Below are 23,901 nucleotides of genomic sequence, written 5' to 3' on the forward strand. Positions count from 1 at the left end.
GAAGACAAGAAAAGCGCCAAATCCGTCCCACTTTTTCTAGGAACCCTTCACCACCTCCTCCCATACCTGTATCCAAAAGGACAGACGAACCTATGCAAATCGGAACTGCACGTCGTTCACTTACTCTGGAAGAATGCAGGAAAAGGAGAGGAAAAGGCCTCAGTGTATTCTGTGGTTCAGACCAACACAGGATTCGGAACTGCCCTGAACTACCTGTTCGACAGTCGGAAAACGACAACCCTCGGTCCTAGATGGGACGGGAAACCAGAGGGAATGGTTCCAGTCCCTATGTGTCAATGTCCTTTGGTTCCACTAACAGCTCAAAAGATTCACGACTAATGGTGTTAGCAGTTACTGTGATGGCGGAAGGCCGTTCCGTGGAAGCACTAGCCTTGTTGGATTGTGGGGCCGCAGGGAATTTTGTCAACACCTTATGGGTGGATAGGATGGGTCTACGGCGTGTGGATCGCAAGGAGGATCAAAAGGTGGAGGGTGTCGGTGGAAAACCTTTGAGTTCAGGACCCATCACACAGACCACAGAAATACTTCAAATCACCATCCAACAGCATATAGAACAGATCAGATTTGACATTTTTCGCAAAGCCCATTTTCCCTTTATATTGGGAATCACTGTCATGATCACTACTTCCAAGAATGCAGGACCTGCCCAACATCCTTGGAAGCAGGCTCATAACCTTCATTCCGGGCACCAGCCGGCCCCTACTGGGACCTTTTGGACCTTGTCCTGGCGCCGGTGGCACCAGTATCATAAAGATCATCGGTCCCGGCACTGGAAGCGTTGGGCTCATAAGATGTGTAAAAGTGCTTGGGTGGACCTACCTACAGCAGACCATGCTGCATACTCACCAACAAGATGACGTCCACATCCTCTTCTGACAGGGACTACTTTCTTACCTGGGTGGGGCAGGCTCCACTCCTTGGATCAGGAACACTGGGACTCTTCTGGAAACTGGAACTCTTTCCTTACCTAGGCGAGGCAGTGGAAGAAGACGCCTAAGCACTCCTGCACACTATTTAAACCACGCCCGATTGATGCAACGTGCTTCACGTTATTCTGCATCAGCAGCAGGACGCTCACCGAGTCAGCTCCAGTCTTCCAGTGAAAACTCCAGCTCCAGCACCTGTGGGAACAAACTCTTACCTTCCTGGGATCCTGTCTTCAGCCGCACCTGCCAGCACAAAAAAACAACAGGTTAGCAAAAGCCAACTTAAAGCCAAAAGCCAGCATTTTTACTAACCCGATCCATCGGCATCTTCCAATCCTCACGCCGCATTCCTTGGCAGTCCATCGATCCCTGTAAAGGCAAAGAACATTGATCAGTCATTTTGCATATTTTGATCTGCTTACCTGTGCGACGCACGCTCCGGATTCCAACAAGTGCTGCATACCCGCACCTGCAAATAAAGAAAGACAGTAAGGAGCGCTTTTAAAACCATCAGCCGCCATTCTACTTACGTGCCTTCACGCGTGCCATCTTCCTACTTACGCGCTTGCACGAACTTTGGCGTCCATGAACCAACGCCTACCGCATCCAAAACCTGCAAGAGAAAAAGAGACATTAAAGAGTGCATTTAAAACCATCAGCAGCCATTCAACTTACGTGCCTTCACGCGCGCCATCCACCTACTTACGCGCTTGCACGTACTTTGGCGTCCATTAAACAACGCCTACCGCATCCAAAGCCTGTAAGAGAAAAGGACTTCATTAAAGGTGTTCAGATACATATAAGGAACCGATCGTGCAGTTAACGACGGCCTCGCGCTCAAAGTTGTCCTCTGCAAGTAAGAGGTTTACAATATCACCAGTGGAGTAACTGGTACCCGCGCCCCTGCACCAGTCGCAGGATGGAGAGCCCAGCATTCACCTATTTAAGGTAAGCACACCTATCCTTTGGGCCTCAAGGAAAGAGAGAGTGAGGAAGAGAAGTCCGTCCAACCATTGTTCATTAACCCCTTGTTCTTCTGCCTGCAGACACCTCACTCTTCAAGTCAGGCATACCGTGAGAAGAGGTCCAGCCCAGGGAACCAGCCGAGTCCTGCGCTTTACAATTGAAGACACGGTAACAACCCAGTCAAGATCTGTGCCTCCGTGGGAATCAGGTGAGCGTTACAATCACATGGTTGCGCCAAAATAACCCACGTATCGATTGGTCCTCCAATAGATTGGGGTTTGATTCTACTTCTTATCTAAAGCATTGCCTACAGGCTGTACACTACCAGAAAGCAACGATGTTGCCCAGCATCTTAAATACAGCAATAGGAGTCCACTCTATTTCAGGGCTCTTGGAGAGGTATGAAGCAGTGTTTGTTGAAACGACCCCATTGGCACTACCACCTCATAGGCCTGAAGATTGCAACATAGACCTAGTACCCAATGCCCTGGTGCCTTTTGGGAGAATGTTTGCATTATCACACAAAGAGAAAGAGGTACTCAAAAAGTATCTGGATGACAATCTACAGAATGGATTGATAAGACCTTCTAAATCTCCAGCAGGAGCTCCTCTGTTTTTCATTCCTAAACAGGACTCTACAGACCGTCGGCCATGTATTGACTTTCAAGGTTTGAATAAGGTCACAGTAAGGGATCGTTATCCCATGCCCCTCATTCCCGATATTTTGAAAGCCGTGCAAGGTGCCTCAATATTTTCCAAACTAGACTTACGTAGCGCCTATCATTTACTAAGAATTCGATCCGATTCCGGACCCCCTTCGATCTATATGAATACCATGCGTTGCCTTTTGGATTGGTCAATGCACCAGCCATATTTCAACGATTCATGGACCGCATTTTTTCTGATCTCCTGTTCATTACAGTAGTGGTGTATCTCGACGATATTTTAGTTTTTTCCCCCACTTAGCAAGAACATCTGGAACACCTCTCGGAAGTCTTGGAACATCTCAAACAAAACCGGCTCCTAGCCAAGAAGGAGAAATGCATTTTTGGTGCCTCATCGGTTCCTTATCTGGAGTTTATTTTGTCTCTGCAAGGCGTACAGATGGACCAAAGGAAGACAGAAGCTATTATACATTGGCTGGCCCCAACCTCAGTCAAAGAGGTCCAAATATATTTGGGCTTGACTAATTTCTACCGGCGTTTTATTGCCGGGTTTTCCAAAACATTTCTGCCTATCAATAATCTGTTAATGTCCTCTGGTTCTTTTCAATGGAGCCCCAAAGCCGAGGATAGTGTCCAGTTACTGAAACGCCTTTTCTGTAGCGCTCCCATTTTGCGACATCCAGATCAAAAGAAACCATTCATTCTGGAAACAGTCGCCTCTGCAGCCGCCATAGGCGCAGTTCTTCTACAAGAACACAACACCAAAGGACATCCCATTGCGTATCTATCAAACACTTACGGACAGCCAACTGAATTATTCAGTCATTGAAAGGGAACTTCTTGCAATGAAGATAGCCTGTAGCGAATGGAGCCATCTGTTACAAGGAGGTACGCATTAATTTATGATACGGACAGACAATAAGAATCTACAGGTCCTGCAAAACATGGAGTGCAGAAATTCACAGCAAGCCCGCTGGGCACATTTCTTTGCCCAGTACGACTTCCACGTCACTTACATTCCGGGAAGCCAAAACACAATAGCCGATGCTCTCTCTAGAAAAGCAGGCGAGACCGGTCCTTGTTCCATTCCTCCTGAGAGATTTTCTTCCCAGAAACAAGATAATCAGCAATGCCACATCTTTTTTGGAACAGGTTACAAATGCCGTAGTCAATCATAGTGTTCAATCCCATGAAAAAGAGTTAACGGAAAAGGACAGTTTATTGTTTCACAAACGACGTTTGTTTCTTCCGTCTGCAGCCCTTTGCAAAAAAACCCTGTCCTAGTGTCATGACCACAAGACAGCCTGGCATAGGGGTCAGAAGTCTACTTTAGAACTAGTACAAAGGGCTTGTTCCTGGCCTATTTTCTGATCTACAACGCCATGTAAGAACCTGCGATATATGCAATCGAAGCAAATACAACACCTCAAAACCTGTGGGTTTGTTGGAACAGAGTTCGATTCCTGACCGTCCTTGGAGTCACATCTCCATTGACTTTATAGTGGTTTTGTCTGTGTCACAGGGATGTTCTTGCTTTATGGTGACGGTGGATACTCTTTCTAAAATGGCACACTTTTCTCCACTTCCTGGTTTACCTACAGCGAAAGAAATGGCAGAGACATTTGTCAAAGATATATTTAGACTCCATGGTCTTCCAGACAAGATAACCTTGGATCGAGGGAGTCAATATATCTTTAAATTTTGGAAATCCCTTTGTCAGAATTTGGGAATCGAGCGTGCTTTGTCTTCCGGATACCATCCACAGACTAATGGACCGACGGAGAGACTAAATGGTATCCTAGAACAATACCTCCGCTGTTACACCAACATTGAACAAGACAACTGGGTATCATTATTACCAACAGCGGAATTCTCTTATAACAATGCCAAACATTTGGCGATTGGAGTGTCACCTTTCTATTGCACGTACGGGTTTCACCCCCGTTCTATTCTTCCATTGTCTCCAATACAGTCCTCCTTGCCTGCGGTGGAAGATGGCCTATCCAGGATACAAGAAGCACACAAGGCTGCTAAACTCAGCCTAGCAGACAGCCTCCTCACATCTAAGGCTCATGCTGACAAGCGTCACCAAGATGTTCCGCACTGGAAAGTGTGCTCCAAGGGGTGGCTTTCTACAAAATACTTGCCACGATGAGTACATCCATCCAAACTATCCCCACAATATATTGGGCCGTATCCTATTAGAGCTAGAATAAACCCTGTGGCTTTTCGTCTCAAACTGCCTCCCAGTTTGCGACGCGTGGATCCAGTTTTTCACTCCTCCATGTTAAAAAGTGCTGAACTGACACGTTCTTTCAGACCTGCTTCTGTTCCGGTCCCTTTGACGGCGGACAGAGAACACAAGGTCTCTCAGTTAAGGGATTCTCGCTATAGAAGAGGTTGTTTGGAATACATTGTACATTGGAAAGGTTTTCCCAGTTCAGAAGACTCTTGGAAACCTCTTTCCCATATTCAGGCTCCTATTCTCCTTAGGCGGTTTCACCGTGCCCATCCCGGTAAGCCAGGAGGTGTGCGGCTTGGAGGGGGGCATACTGTTATGCACCATTTCAGAACTTGGCGCATTTGGCCCTGTTACCGCATGGGGGGACGTTAGGAGTCCATCATGCATTTTTCTAACTTAGCGGTCTAGTTTCGCACCGCTCTCGGACGTAGGGCGTTTTAGCCATGCTCCCCTTCGTCCGCGTTGTGTTGCAACCGCTTTGTCAGTTCCCCTTTTTTTCTGGTGCTGCCCTGTGTTGCTGTACGCTCTTCTCCGTAATGTCTCTCCTTTTCAGCCCTCAGGCTTATTTTCTACTCAGTTCCTGTTTTCCCTGTTTCTTGTTGTTATTTTTTGGTGTTGCCTCAGACCATTTCCCTCAGCTCCATTTCAGCTCCCTCAGAGTGGATCTCTCAGCCCCGCTCCTCCTCTCTCTTTTAGGACCCTGTCGCTTGGCTGTTCTGTTCTACTTACCCTTTCTTGGTCCATCTCGGACTTCTCTTCTCCTCTCTCTCCAGTTTTCTTCCTTACCTGTTTATCCTTTTTACTCCACTTTGTTGCTGCTTCGTGCTGTTCCCTTAATATCTGGATACAGTCTGGTTCTTAGAAGATCTGCATTACGAACCTCACAGAGCCCACTTGCCAACCGGAACTCTTCCGCAGAACGCATTCTTGGTTTTTTTTAGTCACTCCAGTCTTTTTCCCCATTCTTACCCTTCTCGGGAGGAGGTCACAGTGAGAGCTCTTTGGCTAAGCTTTTGCTGTGGCTTCCATTCGAGGGAAGTGTTAACCTCGCATGAAAAAGGAAAAGGATTACAGAGCAAGAAGATCCCTGAGTCCTGTGGATCCAGATGACCACCTAACAGGTGAGGAGGAGGGAAACTGGGAGACTTAGGAACTACAACATTCGGATTTTTACAGCTGTATGATCATTTATTATTATTATTATCTAAGACCCAAGAATGACAAACGGTGGCTAAAACTCATTACAGTAGGTGAATGGCTATGGGTCCCAGCCCGCTCAATACCTAGGAAAGTCAGGGAACTCCCCATTCTGATGGCCTATTGGGATCTTTGGAGAAAGAGGGGGGAGGGTGGAGAAGCTCACCACTTGGCCGCCCCAAATTAGCTGTCTTTGGGTGCATTCATTCACAGAAGAGTTACTCTACTCTGGAGACTTCCAAACATGGTGTGAAGCAGGGTTGGAAAGGGTGGGCCAATGCTGGGCTGAGGGTAGGTTTATCGATGTAGCAACACTAGGACAGGTGCCAAACATAGGAAACATTTCAGCATTCCGTTACCTGCAGCTTAAAGGTTCATTAGGCCAGGACAAGTGGAAATTACTAGTCACCAGCCCATGACAAGGCTTGAAACAGTACTTAACGCACATGACAGTAACACAGGATTTATCTCTGTCACCAGGATCGGTGATATCCTCGTCAGAGAACGTAGAATCCGATTAACCACCCTCCCCTAACTCCTCACCTTCATCTCTTCTTCCTGTACCCTTCTTTCCTTTACTTCTTGGTCGCTCCTTTTTGTTTATGCAGGTAAGGGCGCCCACGGAAGGAAGCCACCGTGTCACCCAAGAAGGGTACCCGGTGCCTCCTCCCGGGGACGCCGGGAAGGGGAAAAAGCCAAATGGCACAAAAAAAACCCTAAGCGACCTGCGTGACTCTCCTAAGGAATGAGCTGGTATGCTGGGAGGATGCAGTCGGCTGAAGCTGAACTCCGTGGTCGAAAGGAAGATGCTCCGGAGGAAGGTAGTCAGTAAGTAGTAAGGAATCTCACAAGGGGAACCAAGTCCATAGGTGTAGCACAAGAGAATAGGCAGTCCTTATACAGGCCAGGATCCTGTACACGGGAGATCACAGAGGAAGGTATCCGACCAGTAGAATCAGCAATCCAAGAAAACAGGCCTAGGTCTGGTACACAAGGAGGCAGGCAGAAGGAGAAAAACAGGAAGGGGAAAAATAAGGTAGAAGAACGGAAACAGAGAAAAGCCGGGAGAAGGAGTGTGGCGAGGAGAGAGGAAGGAAAATAGCAGAAGAAAAAGGGCAGCAGGCAAAACAAGGAGAAAGAGGACAAGGACCCGATAGAGATCGGGTAATACTGCAACAAGGGCGAGCGAGGGAAGAGCAGGCAAAAGGCAGACAGCACTAACGGAGGAAACCGGAAGCGTTGCAACGCGTACGCAACCCGGAAGCAGCTGCATTTAAACTCCGGGCCGCGTCAGCGCGCATACGCACGGGCAGAGCTGTAGATGGGCGTGACAGGCTACCAGCGTGTTCGGCGGAATAATGTCCGCGCTGCCAGCGGTTCCACAGGCGCCAAGTGCCACGTGGCATGACAATCTCGGAATTGTACCAATCCATCAGAGAAATGTTAACCCCGGACTCGGGGAAGTGTAAAGGGAAAATGGGAAAGAGACCTGGGAACTCCCATTCCAGAGAAACTATGGGCGACAAATGTGCTCAAAATCATACAATGTATCGCAGTCAGCACAATTTAAACTTCATGCATTAAACTATTGACAATATGGCAGTTGCCCCAGATAGGCTCCAGAACATACCTGGGTACTAAAAATGAATTTTGGAAGGGGTGTGGCTAAAGGGGCACTGTTTTCCATACGTGGTGGTCATGTAAATATGCGCCAAGAGTATGGGGCTGCAGTGGTCTCCTGGTTTAAGGATGTGGAGGGAGTGGAAAGTGACAGCGACCCAATGTTGATATTATTTTGCCTATTTAAAGGAGGAGGCAGCTTTTGATAGTTGCTGCACATGCCTTATTATTTCTCTTGGTGGCAAGGGTGTGCCTGGCCCTAAGTTGGAAAAAAGTGACGCTTCTTTTGAAAATAGAATGGCTAAGAAAAGCCAAAGAACTGTATTTGATGGAGAAACTAACTGGCTGCATGAGGTCTCCAAGGGTATGGAGATATATGGTTCACGTTTTTGTCAGAACATGGGAACTAGCTTCTCCGACTGGGCCATCCCACTCTCTCGTTCCAGGCCGCTGTTTTCGCACCTTGCCTCTTGGTATCGGTATACCTGTAGGGTTTTATGCCAGCTCATCTGGCCGCCCCCTGCGCCCTCTGTAGGCACCGTCACTGGGGTTTTCATCCCTTCCCTTTTATGCTTGTCTGCCTTGGAAGGAACGACCCTGGGCGGGCACTCGCCCCACCAATCCCGGGTGGGGGCCACACACCCTGATCGATCTCCTCGCCACCGACGGGCCCGGGCCTCCGGAGCAAATGTCTTCTGCGGCGGGAGGCATCCCGCCGCGCTCTGATGGTGTCCTCTCACGTTGCGGGCCTCCGTAGCCGGGTTCCCCACTGCTCCTCCGGCATCCGTTCGGGGGTGCTTTTTCCAGCGGTCACACGCGGCCCCGGTGTTCCGCGGCGCTCCAAGTCTCTCGAGGCCGCTCTGCTCATAAGCAGCTCCCCTCTTGAGGTGACAGGTCGTGTATTCCGTCTCCCGGGGGTCTGCAGACACCGCTCTTTCTACCTGGGGGGGCCCTGGGGGTTCAACACCTCAGCCGTCTACACTCTTCCTGGTGGGGGGCTCAAGAGGTGGGGGGGAGCTCAATCCCTTGCACCAGCCCAGCTTTGACGGGAGCTCAGCACACAGGCTGCCATAGCCTGTGCGCCCCCTGGTGGCCTCCGGAACTAGCTTTATGGTAATGATGAAACTGGAAGAGGGATAATAAAACTTCTGAATACCACAACCCGTGGCAATGGTTCAGCCCGCTATATCAGTGATGGGATTCTGTAGGAGAATAATGGATAATGTAAGCAACAACCTTTAAGGACTCAAGCCAGATTTGAAAGATGGGGGAGTGGATAAAGACTTGTCAGTACAAGTTGAGTATGACAAAAAGTCAAGCTGTTGAGACATCCCCTTGTCAGCTAGGAGAGAATTCCAGAGCGTAGAACTTCTCCCAAAAACACCTGCTGCCTTATTATGATATAGTAGTGTTTTCTTTGTGACAGCATTTAACTAGGCCCTAAAACGTCCTCCGAAAGAACTGCTTGTGTTTGCAAAGGGTCTACAGATATTTGGTCATTATTCCACCAGGCTGATCACTTACAAATAAGGTCTATGTTTTAGAAAGTCATTATTGGACTATTGGCATCACCCCACCTTGCCGTTAATTACTTTCAGGGACAGTGGCTTTGTCTGCAAATGTTTGAACCAACATGTTTTATTTTTTCTTAATAGTTTGTTCTGAGCTGAAAGTTTTAAAAAAAAGCTGCTACAAGAAAATATGAAAAGCAACGCAATGGCCAGACATAAGAACAAGGGAAAATGTTAACTTAAACATCTGCCCATATACAAATGAATAGCTGTTTATTATGAGGTAGGGGGAGTGACGCAATATGTTTGAGAAAACCTAGATTTATCAATCCACTTTCTGTTAATTATGTTCCCTGGCTGATTCAATTTTCGAGGTTACGGAAAACAGAGTAGTCTTCCTTTGCAATCATTTGTTCTGCACTATAACTGTACCAAAATTAATGACTAAAACAAAACTAAGGTGACATGAGAACCTTTTTCATCAATACCTGTTCCACATAACAAATGGGTTTAGGAAAAACAGGAAATTATGAAATAGTCACTGTTCATCGTGTGATTAATAGCTATGAAACTTATGTTTTGCTCATTTAAAATTGCATTTTTGTAAAATACATTCCAGCACTAAATTGTTTGAAATTCATTAGACCTATTCCAAACATATATCCCATGTAATATTTAAAGCTATGTTGGAGTGTTATTTTTATGTTTGCAGCTTACGTTTTTGAAAAAACCCTTGTAATAAAAATGTCTATGTAATGTGAATTGTTGTACAAAACCTTTATTTCCAAAGCTAACAGTTTTGGCCTTTATATAGGCATTAGGTTGGAATGTGCCATCATATTCCCAGGTATTGACACTATCTGCGAGCTGCTACCCTTTTTATGAGCTGGTAGTATTCATAGGACAGTGTCTGGCAAATGCCTATCCCGTGCAAAAACAAAAGACAAAACTGTTGGCTTTGTCAGTTCTTATTGGGTTTGCTGTTAAAATTGCATTTAATCTCATTCCCTTAAACAATCTTCACACACTTGCATACCCCCGGTTTACAAGTGGTGATAGTCCGACTGAAATGCAGGAATGACCATTTCTTGGTTTTTGGTAGCACTAATTAGCATGAGAATTAAATGGTAATAAAGATAATGTCAGTGAGTTTATTTCACCTGTATGAGAATTTTACATACTCGTATGTCACGTCTTCTTTCCTCCATTCTTGTGGCCGACCGCCAACATGGCGATGGTACTAGAACCTTTGGCAGCGGAAAGTTGAGCTTCCCCTCTAAATATAGCGTAGCGAGCGGGGGTGCGGTCTTGGGCATGGGAACGCCGAGGCCCGCCCTTCTGGCGCCTCACCTCAGTCCCTTTTTCCGCACGGACAGTGTCGGACCTGGCAGCCAGTGCAGAGACTTTTTTAGCTTTCCACTTGCTCCACATTTGTTTTTTCAGTTCTTATTTCACTTCCCTTCAGTGGCTCACCTCCCCTGGCGCATGTTGGCCGCAGGAGGATTCACAAGATGTGCCTCATGCGACCACTCGTTCCCGGCCTCAAACCCCCATGCACTCTGTCTTGAGTGTTTGGGGCCCGACCACCACTGGGACTCATGTTCGGCCTGCAGCGCTCTTGGTCACAGGGCATTGAAGAATAGTTTGTCATGGTGGAGGGAGATCTTCCACAATTCTCCTCTGCCCCACCTTAAGGACTTTGTCACCAGGACCCCTCGTCACGACAAGGTAGGCCCTCTGTTCAGCATGACTACACAGCACAGCGACCCCTTCCCCTGTGGTTCCCACTGATCGGGGTTCCTCTGATTCAGGTTCTGGCAGGCCCAATGCCTCTCTGGCTACCGGCTCCCAAGCACTTCTGGGCGCTCCGGTGACAGACCTTAGGCCGTCCTGGCTACCAACCTCCAAGGTGAGGGGCTCAGGGGCCCTACCAGGCTTTCAAGTTTGTCCTCTTCTTCTACCCCAGGGGGTAAGGGATTGTTGAGTACCACCTCCAAGAGTCTGTCCTTGGCTAGATCCAGCACGGCTACCGGCAAAGGTGCCAAGGGTCTCCAGCCTACTGTAGCTTGCTCTGAAGTCGTGAATCAGGGCGTTAAGACTACCGGCCTTCTAGCTGAGGGCTCAGCGCCTACCAGAGTGATCTCTGAGGTCGACGCCTCTGGTTCGGGTGCAAGACCCTAGCTGTATCCTCTCATGTCTAAGGCCTCTCTTGGCTCCAGGCCTCAGCGACCTCCCACCCAGGATGTGGCACAAAACTTGAAGATGGCAGAGCGGCACGTGGCGGCCATCTTGGATCCATCTCGGGGCTGCCATTGCTTTTGCCCCTCTGGAATCGACAGTGGATCCTACGATGTAGGTTTTTGGTCCCCTCAGGGGTACATCTACCCATCACAGCATTATGGCTACATGCACCAGAAGCGGAGGCCCAGCGCATCCGAAGGCTGTGCCCCTAGGGATTCGGCTGCTAGTGAGGACTGCTTCTTCAAGCGCTTCCTCTTCCTAATGTGTTCCCTTCAGATGAAGGGGCTCCTGAAGGACATTGTGGAGGAGGTCATCCTGCAGGTGGAGCCGCTCCAGCCCCCTCCTCTGGGTACTTGTCCCGTTCCTCCTGCACTCCCGGTGCTGGTCTCTCCCCTGGTTCAGGCCCTACCAGTCGTTCTGACCCCTCCACCTCCTCCTGTACCACCAATGCCTCCCCCTCAACAGCCGTTCGACCTGTGCGGCTCTGGACTTTGGGGGGGACGACCCTGCCAGCACCGGTCTCCCAGGGCTCAGATTCCACTCGGGCTGTGTCAGTCTGTGAAAGAGGGGAGTGGACGATGATGATGACACCCAGGACGATGAGCCCTCAGCATCCGTTAAGGCCTTTCATGTCTGCCTTCATGGCCTGGCAAAGTTCTTGGGGGTCCCTCTACCCCAGGAAGCCCCCCAGGAGTCAGGTGTGCTAGCAGAGGTATTAGGGAAATGCACTAGGATCCGGTCTGGCATCCCTCCTCAGAAGGATGTCCTGCAGGTGCTGCGAAGGATATGGGGGAAGCCCAGAGCCAAGGCCCAGATTAACAAGAAGTTGGAAAGCAGGTTTAGGTTGACAGATGGCGTGTCAATCTTCCTTGCCTCCCACCCGCAGCTCCATTCCTCTGTGGTGGCTGCAGCCTTGTTGTGTAAAAAACCATCATCTTTGTCGTCTTCCTCCACGGGAGCCCCCTCCAGTTGCCTCCTTGGGAAAGCACTGTTACTCCATCTCAGGACTGCATCTACGGCAATCCAACTCGGACGCCCTCTTGACTTCGGCTAAGCAGAAGTGTCGGGAGCTTGGGGAATTTCTGCCCGTCCTCCCTTCGGACAAGCAAGCCTGCTTTTAGGCTGGTCTGGCAGACGCCCAGGCCAGTGTGCAGGACCTCATGGAGTCTTTGGTCTCCCACATCGACACAGCCAGCAGATGGTTGTGCCTTTGGATCGAGATGAGAAGGGTGGCAAGGCTGCATGCCTGTTAGGGAGAATTCTCTGTAAAGGCTAATTTCCCAAACCTAGTGAGTCCCCCAGCAGCTTTGCTGGATTTTTGGGGTTTCTTTTTTTCTCTTGCTAAGAGTGAGACTCTTTTACTCCCACTCTTAGACATGATTTGAGGTGTTCCTTTATTTTTCCATGTGTTTTATGGGCTATGGGGTCTTTTACTCCATAGGGTCTCATGTGTTTTTGATGTGCGTTACACAGCACCCTCCGTGCCGTTACCCAGGGGTGTCGTAGCGACCCCCAAACATAGACTCCATACCCTGGGACTGACTACTGTCTCCCAGGGCATGTAAAGTCACCATTGGCTTTACTAGTCCCAAATTGTGTACAGAAACCAGTACAAACCATCATATTCTGGACGTACTGATCGGGGCAATTCGATTGCCCCGGGGTGTGTTGTTTGAGGGGGCACGTCTCCGTCATCCCTGATCGAGTTTTGGCTGGTGGAAGTCGATACTACTTTTTATATTCGACCGCGAATATATCTCTATGGGAATTTCCCATTTTTCGAGGCTACCAACTTTAATTATTTAATTCCTATAGCCTCGAACATACCACCGGTTTATTTATTTAATATTAATTCACCGGTGGGTATTTTTTGCCAGAACTCGATTCTAAAATGGCGTTTGTGTTCTCTTCTGTGACTCCAACCCAAGTCGAGCCCTTTGTTCCACTTTTTGGCAGGCTTCTCCACAGAAGCCTCCAAAAGTGGTGCCACTCTGTCTGGGTACCACAGGGGGTGTGAGAGGGGGTTTAGGCACCCTGGACTGAGTTGCCTTGGCAACTCAAGTCGCACTCTTGTGTGATTGGCCCAAGTAGGCTGAATGAATGGGGGTTTGCTGCGTAAAAGCAGGGCTTTGGGGACTGGAACTTCAGAAGTCGCCACAGGACCTAAAAATCCGAGGAGGGAGAAGCTGAGCCGACCTGCAACGATGACACCACCGGTGGAGCCCTGCTGAACCGTCTCACCACTTTTCCTGACGACAGAGGAGATCTCCAGTCCGGAGAGTCTTCTTCCTTTGACTGGTGGGGATAACCAGTTTTTCCTTCTTTTCACCTTCGTGGAGCATCTCGTGGCCGCCTTGCCTGTGCCAAGCACCCCGGCAACCGGAATACCACGGTTTACCACTAACGCGAATAGAAGGGTAGTACCTTTTAACCGAAGAACTCCGTGGCTGGTTTCTTCCCTGGCAGTGCAACGACCTTCATCTTTCCTCCACGGCGAGACCTCCTCTTCCTCTGGACGAAACACCGACTTGCAACCGCTGCCAGGAACAACTGCCCCCGCTGGAGCTTCCTTCCCACTTGAGGTACTGTGTCCCGCGTGGCTTCCCTTGCGACAGATCGTTCGGGGTGACAGTAAAGCCTTGACTTTCTAGCCTGGGTTGGCCTGGGACAACCTAGCTAACTTTTCCTGACTTTAATTTCATTCTTTGTGTGCGAACAATCTACAAGACTTTTTGGGCATAACCCCACTGTGTGAACCTGGACCCCTTCTGCTTGCTCTCTCCAAGAGTGGGCCTTGCAATTGACTTCCTTGCTCTCCAGTAGAACTCTGCCTATGCTGCCTTACTGTGGTTCTTTTAAAAGTATTGAAATGTGTGTGCTTCCATAACTCTGCCTTTTTCCCTCCCTTTTTAATAACTTATTAGAGTGCCATCTTATGGTAAGCGCTCACCTCTGTCTGAAAATAAGTGGTGTGTCTCATTAAGACTTGTCTAATAAGTAATTAGGGTGGTATATATATAATAGTGACTGTGTGCTGAATTTACTTACCTCTTTGTGCTAGTGTAATCTACAAGTGTGTCTCTAAATAAATAACTATATACTTTTACACCAAAGCTCTGGTCAGTGTTTGCTTGTCCTACTGTATCTCTGTACCTATTGTGTATACTCTATATACTGCCTAACTCTTCTTGAGGGAAGTCTGACTGCTCAGGCACAGCTACCAAGTGAATCTGTGTGGTACAAACTGCTACCAAGTGGGTTTACTGCCAAACACCTGTAGTCTTAAATCTTTTGCAGTGGTCCCTAAGGGAACTGCACAGTTGTCTGCCTAACAATGCAACAATGTTATCATCTGATGTGCAGGTGTGAGTCCTGGATCTGCCCTTTGAAGGCATGGACCTTTTTCATTTATCGACTGATAATGAGTTGACAAAGAAGAAAACCTCCACTCAAACCGCCAAGTCCTTGGCCATCCTGGAAAAAACGGGTCAGAAATCTTTCCCTCAGTCCAAGGGCAGGACCTAGTTCAAGCCGTGCACTTTCTCCAGCTTCAGGGGGTTCCGGGACCGGGGTACACGGAGGCGTGACAGGTTGCCCAGAAACAACAGGAGGAAGCAGCAGAGGACATTGCGCTGCTTTTTCCGCTCCCCCCTCCTCTTCCCCTGCATCTGATGTCAAGAAGAAGTGGCGCCAAGGTTCGAGGAACACAGCTTGCCTGTGGCAGCCATTTGGCTCTGTTCCAAGACACCGGAAGTGTCTTTTCAGCAACTCATGGATCTTATCCGTAGTCTCCATGGACTTAAGTCTTCCTCTTCCTTTGCCTCTACCATTCTCTCTTCCTCTTCGTCAGATCGGGTCCCTGGCTCTTTTACGGGCGGTCCTTTCGCTCTTGGAGATGCAGGCGATAGAACCGGTTTCTCTTGTAGACGGGGGCTTCGGTTGATATTCCAGGATTTTTGCAGTACCCAAGAACAACCAGGCTAGCCTGAAGGTAGTCCTGGACCTGTCATTTCTAAATCTGTCTTTTAAGCTGGAGCACTTCAAGATGATTACTCCCGTGCACGTAGCCAAGTTTCTGTATGAAGGGGGCTGGGCGTGTTCCCTGGACCTCAAGGATGCGTACCTCCATGTACCCATCTATCAACCACATCTGAAGTTTCTGCGGTTCATGATTATGTTGTACCACATTCAGTACAAGGTGCTGCCCTTCGGCCTGAACTCTAACCCTCGTGTCTTGACGAAGCTGGTGAACGTAGTGGCATGCCTTCTCCGCTTGGAATGCCATCTATTCTCTTATTTGGACGACTGGCTGGTGAGGGCAGGGTCACCCAAAGGGGTGCTGCACTCCTGCTAGAGATTGCCAGATATCCTTCAGCTGGCGTTTTCCCTCAACCAGAGGAAATCACAGTTATGCCTGTCTCAGGAACTGGTCTTCCTAGGGGTGCGTTGGAACACTACCATTCAGCGGGTGTTCCCCACGCCAAAAAGGCTTATGTCCCTCTGCAATGTGGTGGGACACCTTCTGGCCAACTGGACCACCTCGGCAACAGTGGTTCCAGCACATTCTAGGCCTGATGCCCTCCTGCGTGCTCACTGTACAGCATGCTAGCCTCAAGATGAGGCACCTCCAGCTCCACCTGGTGGTCATTTGGGATCAGGAGACAAGGTCTCAATCGGACAGGATCCAAATACCACTGTTCCTACTGCCGGATCTTCGCTGGTGGCTGATAGAAGGCAAAGTCTCAGTGGGAGCCCCTTCAACCGTCTGGAGCCTTCCCTGGTGGTGACGATGGACTCCCCCTCTCTCAGGCTGTGGGGCTACTCTGGAGGGCTATGCGAATCATGGAGCATGGTCCAGGACTGAAGCCCTCTTGCATATCAATCTGCTCAAGCTCACGGCATTGGGCCTGGTCCTCAAGGCGTTTTTGCCCCTCTTCAGGGACAGGTCTGTTCTGGTCAGGACGGACAATTCAACTATGATGTTTGTCCTGAAAAAGCAGGTTGCCACCCGTTCTCCCCTACCTCTCCATGGAGGCGGTTTCGATCTGGGAATGGGCCCTGATGTAACAGATTTGGATTTCGGTAGTCCACCGCCCGGGGCACAGCAGTGCAGAAGTGGACCAGTTGAGTCGCTTGGGGTTCAATACATATGAGTGGGAGTTGCACATAGACTCCTTGTTACCTGCCCCAGCATTGGGGGTTCGCGGACCCGGATTTGTTCACATCTCCCCAGAATGCCAAGTGCCCCCAGTTTGCTTCATGGGCAGGTCCGGGGTCACTGGGAGACGCCTTTCACATCTGTTACCACGGCTGCAGGTGTTATGCCTTCCCACGCACCCGTCTGCTCCAAGGGACCCTGTGCAAGTTCCAGGCCTCTGTGGGTTGCAGCCTCATCCTGGTTGCCCCCCACTGGCCTTCGAGACCGTGGTTTTCGGAGATCTGCTGCAGTTGTGATCCCAGGGTCCTGTGCATCTTCCGATACACAGCAGGGGCTTCCTGACGCAGCAGGGCAGGACAGTGGAGCGTCCGGACCCGGCCAAACTGGCCCTGGTGGCCTGGCTCCTGATCAGCTGAGGCTTCAGCATGCTCAATTTTCAGAGAACAACTGGGACATCATTCAGAAGGCCAGGAGGCCCTCACCTCCATCCTAGTATGAGAGTAAATGGACTGGGTTCTGCTATTGGGCTTGCAACAAGGGCCTGGACCCCGTCACCTGTCCTCTGCATTACATATCAGGTGGATATCTGCTGCACGGATTTGGAGGCCATTAGGATTACAGGAATTCCCCTGAGCATGTGTTGTTGGCAGCCAACCCAGTGGTTAAGGCCCACCTTAGGGGGTTGTCTAGGCTATTTTCTCTGGTGCATGGGCTGAATCCGGTCTAGGACCGCAATGTGTTTTTTGCAGCTTTGCAACGCAAGCCTTTCAAGCCAATGACTTCTGTGCACATCTGCTTGGTGACGCTAAAGACTGTTTTATTGGTGGCTCTGAGCTCTGCGCGCAGGGTTAGTGAGCTGCAGGTGTTGTCTTCGTGCAAACCATTCACCATGTTTCACAACGACAAGGTCATCTTGTGCACTCACCCAAACTTTTTGCCCAAGGTGATCTCTCCATTCCATCTGAATCAAGAGATCTGCCTGCTGGTGTACTGTCTGAACCCACAGTCGGAGGCAGAGAGGGCCCTACATTCCTTGGACCTCAAGAGGGTTCTAAAGTTTTATCTCTCTCAGATGAAATCGTTCAGGAAGCCAGAGGCATTATTTGTGACGTCTGTGGGCTCCTCCCCCGGCTCTCAGGCTTCCAAGGCATCCATTGCCTGTTGGATGGTTCAGGCCATTTCAGAGGCGTACACGGTCATGGGCAAACGTGTTTCTGGGCAATTCTTGCCCATCCGGTCAGAGCTAGGTCGCGCCCCTGTGCAGTATACTAAATTTAAAGGGGAAACTCAATTGTTTGCTGCCAAAGTTTCCGGTTCCGTCCCCATGTTGGAGGACTCCCACAAGGATGGAGGAAAGGGGACTATGTACTATGAGTACTCTAGTCACTACCATTAGTAACTTTAATTTATTTTCATTGTTATCAGAGTCAGTTTTCTCAGTTATCAGGCTAATATGAACTTTTTGCACCCAGGGAAGGGGAACTCTGCCAACAAGGGTGGCAGGAAGTGTGGGCAAAAACTGCCAGTGTCCGCCTGCATTCCCTCACCCACTCTCACAGCTTCACTGGGTGCCATTTATTTTGTACCTCGGGTCACAGGCTCCTCCCTGGTCCCCACTACCTGCTGGCCTGGGGCTTTTCTCTTTGCCTGTCCCGCTCCCTCACTCAGAGGCGTTTCTAGTGGGGGAGGAGGTTGAGGGGGCTATAGCCCCAGTCTTTTGGTTGTAGCCCCAGATAGAATCTCAGGGGCTACAACCAACAGGATAGATAGCCCAGAGTCCAGACCGGCCACACATTAGCATAGTCCCGGATCTTTTCCAGACCTAGCAACACCCCTGCGGCCTCACTGTACGTGCCAGCCCAACATGGACATAGAAAAGGTACTCTATTGTATTTACTATGGCGGGGGCCATCTTTGCTTTCTTTGATTTTCACATGCGGGCTCGCGCAAGGCACCCATAGCTTGTCTCCCGCAAAATAAACCCCTTAAAGCTTTTTTTACCCTGTTTGGCCAGACTGAGAGGAGTGGCAGGCCGATACTGCCTTGATGTAGCATTTGCTGATAAATTGTTCTGTGTCTATCACTAATGAAAGTTGCTGAAATCTGAAGCTGTTTTATTGCTGACAACTAAGTGCTTGCTCTCTCTTGCATGAAGCAGTGCTTACGGTTGTGAGACCAGGAAGGCCTCTTAAATCTTTTTTTGTCATTTCTTCTGTCGCATTACCTCAATTATTCAAGCTTTTTACATGCGCCCTAACTATATGTTAATGCTACTCGTTCAGACTTTTTCGTTACTTGTATACATGTAAATATGTCTAAACTTGCGCCCTAGTTGATTTTCTCATATGAAGTGTCTTTTGTTTCCGCAGCGCATAGATTGCCAAACAACAGCCGTTGCAGATCTTGATTTTTCAACAGATTTCGCCCTTCAAATCACAGAGAGTACCGTGTGTACGGTGAGTCACACTTCACTGTCCTTTCTCCATCCCATCTGACGAGGATTGGCATTCCAATACATTAATTACAGGGCTGATGATAAATGTAGACGGATAGTGCTGTAGACAGGCCATCCTTGTGTGGGGAACTGGAAACGACTCTTGGCTAACAGATTAGTATAGGGGGAGGGGTCCCATTCTGGGTCTACTTTTTACTGCTCTGTAGTAGAGGAACCGATATACTGCTATTCATTTTAAACATGCAGTCACATGTTTTAATAACAAAACATTTTAATAGATGCCAGTGCTGGATTACATTGCTGCCAATATGCAATGTTTTGTTTTGAACATTCAAGTAAGCATTAATCCAAATAAAAGGTTAGTTCTAATGTCGTTATTCGCAGAAGTGTGTTACTTTAAAATAATGTATATAGTGTACATCTGCCATTGGTGTAGCCTTATAGCAGTATTTTAAAATATTTGTACAGCTCACATCTCTGATTGATACAGCCGTATAACAGTGTGCACCAAGCAATGCGTTAACACCACTGTTGAAGGTTTTAATGAGTGCTAACAACCTGCACCCGACCTACATGCCTGAAACAGGGCCAACGTGCATAACAATGATAAAGGAATGTTACCAATCGGTACAACTCTCCTGCCTGGGATGAATGGTGACTGGTGATTATTTTCATTGGAGGCGTGTACACATTTCCCACGAAATGTCAGTAAGTAACCAAGCACAGCGAGGTAGCAAAAACCAATAATGGGTTAAACGGGGCATTTTACTGCTCGCTTTTTGTGAAATATTGGTAAAACGTAAAATGTGCAATATATGTTATAGGGTAACACATGAAACAATTAAGTAGCTGTGAAGTGACCAACAGTACGTGGGAATGTTTTCTAATGCATTGTCCTGATATTTCTGGTGACAATATTTGCCAGTATTCTGCCAGTGTGCGATGATATTTTCATGATGGCTATACCCATAATATAGTCAGTATTCTGCCACTGTATGACAAAATGTCGATGCTGGGTGCGTCCGTACATGTCAGTATTCCCATAATGCACTAATATCAGTTTAAGAAAGACTGACTACACCAATATATGCCAGTATCTCCACGTAATAAAAAACTCATGTCTGCTTTCCCATGAATCCAGTAATGCCACCACAAGAAAAACATACATGCTGGCTGCCTCCATATGTGCCAGCATTGCCACAATCCCAGGTAACAACAATCTCTTGTTGGCTCTGCCATAAAGCCAGGAACACCACTGTCGGAAAATATCTCCATGCAGGCTACACCAATATATGCCAGTATCACCAAGTAAGAACATGCATATGCTTGCTCATAATTCCCTAATGTCGGAGTCAGAAATCATACCATGCTGGATGTGCCAATAGGTGCCAGTATCCCCACATATGAAAACTCTCAAGTTGGCTTTGACCAGAATGCCCTTATGTCACTTGTGTTAACCAGATGTCGGAGACGGACAAGACGACATATATATATATATATATATTTTACACTTTTTTTTATTTAGCTTGGCAGCACAAGTACAGGTGAGTAATGCACAGGGCATGTATAATCAAAGCAAAGCAGGCAGTACAGATATATAGAGCGAGTACAAAGATCAGTTTATACACCTGGGGGATACATACAAGGTGGGTGCAGGGCTAGAGGGGAGGCAATTCAGGAGGTAGAAGGGGAGAGGCGAGAGGAGAGGCCTGGAGATGCAGGGTCTGAATCCGCATCAGCAGGAGACATAAATGAGCAAAACTTTAACCAGATATCTCTAGGTCTGGAGTGGGCAGGCTGTTGTACCGCCCAGGATTCTTTGGTGTCCGAAGCCCATGTGACCGCCCTGAGCCACTGTGCATGAGTAGGTGTGGTAGGCCGGAGCCAGCAGAGTAGGATAGAGCGTACTGCAAGTAGCATACAGAGGCCAGCCAGTTTCCTGGAGTCTCGGTGGAGTTCTGGGAAGTCATGAAAAAGACACCTCATTGGGGATGGGGTGATGGGGTGTTCGAGGATAGCTGACATAGAGCATACTGCACCCCAGAATTGAATGAGGCGGGGACAGGATCAGATCATGTGGATATAGCCAGCGTCGACGCAGCCGCACCTGGGGCACCTCAGGGAGAGGTCATTTGAGATACGGTGCAGTCTGGTCGGGGTGTAGTGGTACCTGTGGAGTAACTTGAATTGGATCAGTTTGAAGCGGGAGTTGAAGGAAACCCCATGGATGCGTGCGCACATATGGGCCCACCCATCGTCGGTCATTTCCAGTCCGAGGTCGACCTCCCAAGTATGTTTTAATTTGGAAAGTGCGGGGGGGCGATCTGGTCTGCACCAAAGTATAAAGTCTGGAGACTTTGCCCCTCATGGGGGAGAGTGAGGACAGTTCCGTAATTGCAGACTCATCAGGTGGTAACGCCGGGAAGCTCGGGTATTTGTGTTTAAGGATTTTCCGGAGGGATAAGTATTGAAGCCAAACGGAAGGTCTCTACCTCAGGGACAGCGGGAGGTGAGGCCACTCTATGAAATTGCCCTGTTCGAAAATGTCCCGGAGCAATTCATATCCCGCCTCAGCCCACCAGCGAACAATAGAGGGAGGCACTTGTGGGACCTCTGGAAGGAAATTCCAAAGTGGTAGATTACCATGAAAGGGATGGGTGATGCCCAATAGTTGCCACGTTTTGGATAGGGCCAGTGACATGCAGGTCACCGGGTCGATTGAGTCTAATACCATCGGCATGGGTGGAATCACCAGGGAATGGATGTCACGGTCGTTTACTGATAACTTTTCGAGCCTGACATGGGGTGGGGGGTCTGATGTGTTAAACCAATATGCGGTATATTGGAATTGTGCCACCAGCCAGTACTTGAGGAAATCAGGAGCCCCGAATCCGCCAACCTCCATCGGGGCAGCTAGGGTCTTGAGTTTAAGCCAGACCGCGCCCGAGTGCCAGAGGAAGGTATTAAGGGTACGAGTCAACACCTGGAAAAACCCGCTACCCGGCCACTGTAGAATATTGGCAAATCTGTACAGGAGCTGGGGTAGAACTACCATCTTCAGTATCCTTATCCTGCCCGCCAGTGAGAGCGAAAGTTTGCTCCAGCCCAGTGGCTTTACTGTAAGATTTGTGAGGTATTTTTGGTAATTCCCTTCAAAGACACGTTCATTTTGACGTGACACTACAATGCCTAGATAGGTAAAGACAGATTGGGCCCATGTGAATCCCAGGGTGTCAGGAGGGGGGGGGGTGTGCTGGCAGTGAGCAGAAACAGGGTGGATTTAGAACAATTCACTTTGAGAACCGAGATTCGACCAAAGAGGACAATATCTTCCAAAATCGGGGCCAGATTAGTATCAGGGGAACGGATGAAGAGAAGGGCGTTATCAGCATATAGGGAAACTATATCCGAGGAACCGGCGGTCCACAGGCCCCTGTGTGCATGACATTGGCGAAGCATGCCCGCAAATGGCTCCATCGCCACAGCGAAGATTAGGGGGGAAAAGGGACAGCCCTGTCTCGTGCCCCCTAGCTATTTGAAAGAGGGGGGGGGAGCATCAGTTTTCAGTGCAAACTCTGGCTACAGGGTTGGAGTAGAGCAACCTGAACCAAGAGAGGAATGTGTGGCCGAATTTACATTTGTCAAGCACCCGCCAAAGATACTTCCACGAGACAGAGTCGAAAGCTTTTTGCATGTAGAGTGTCGCAGCTACCGCATGGACATTTGGTCTCACCCTGCTTATAATGTTGAAGAGGCACCTCAGGTTCAAGGAGGTGGAGCGTCCCAGAATAAATCCCGCTTAGTCAGGGTGAATGATGTGTGGCATGTAGGGCGCAAGGCGTAAGGTAAGTAATTTGGCATAGATCTTGACGTCGCAGTTGATGAGTGAAAGTGGACGGTAGGAGCCACATTGAGTGGGGGCTTTACCAGATTTTAGCAAGACTGTTATTATGGCTTCACGGAGCGAGGGGGGGAACTGACCTACTTCCACTGACTCTTCCCAAAGGGCCCTTAAGTGAGGGAGTAGGAGTGATTTGAATTGTTTGTAAAATTCGACATGGATTCTGTCTGATTCTGGGGATTTACCTGAAGAGAGCGAATCTATAGCTTCCGAGAACTCCTCTGGGGTGAATGGATTCTCGAGGGAGCTGATGGTCTTGGGGGTGAAAGGATCGAGAGGGGGAAATTATCTAAGTAGGCGTCAATTTCCGATGTCGTGGCGCTGTCTGCTTGGGCATATAGGGATTCATAGAAGGAGAGGAATTTGGAATTAATATCTTGGGGTGAAGTGACCAGGGTTCCGTCAGGTCTTTCTATTCCGGGGATGGGTGGGGTGCCAAACTCTCGGCGGAGAAGTCTAGCCAGGAGGTGGCTTGGGCGTTCACCCTCGCCGTATTTCCTCGCGAGGCCCGGGCTGTCCAAAAACCTCAGTTCACGCTCCGCAAGGGAGCGGAAGGTATCCAGTTCTGTACTGATTGACGCAAGGATTTCAGGGGTTTGGTGTAGCGTGCATTGGGCTTCCAGTGCGGACAGCGTAGCCTCGCTTTCAGCAATTCCCTTCGAATAGTTTTAAGGATGCCGTTTTCCTTGGACAGGGCAATACCTCTGATATAGGCTTTTAAGGACTCCCAAAGGGTGGCCTGTGAGGACAACGTGTTGGTGTTGATCTCGAAGAACTCTTCGATTGCCGACTCCAACTCAGAGCGGAAAACAGGGTCGAGGAGAGGGTGTGGTTCCATTCTCCAGTGCCTGGTTCGACCGCAGTCTGGGCCCCAACACAGGGTGATAGTCACTGGTGAATGGTCAGAGAGAGTTCTGGGTAGGATCGTTAGGCAAGATATATTACTTATGAGTATATCAGACACTAGCCATCTATCAATTTGGGAATAGGAGTCGTGT

At 49.0% G+C, this 23,901-nt stretch overlaps 1 protein-coding gene across 2 annotated transcripts in view; it reads left to right on the top strand.

Annotated features, from left to right (window-relative positions):
* The window catches only part of PRMT3 (protein arginine methyltransferase 3), a 2,239,468-nt gene that overhangs the window by 1,867,799 nt on the left and 347,768 nt on the right, over positions 1-23,901 (top strand). For both annotated transcript variants that reach the window (XM_069623482.1, XM_069623481.1), the window contains exon 13: positions 18,917-19,003. In XM_069623482.1, coding sequence (XP_069479583.1) covers positions 18,917-19,003 — 87 coding nt within the window. The remainder of the gene's footprint in view (positions 1-18,916; positions 19,004-23,901) is intronic.

This window comes from Ambystoma mexicanum, chromosome 11 (assembly GCF_040938575.1).
Source record: "Ambystoma mexicanum isolate Mex_15411 chromosome 11, UKY_AmexF1_1, whole genome shotgun sequence".
Taxonomy (NCBI): domain Eukaryota; kingdom Metazoa; phylum Chordata; class Amphibia; order Caudata; family Ambystomatidae; genus Ambystoma; species Ambystoma mexicanum.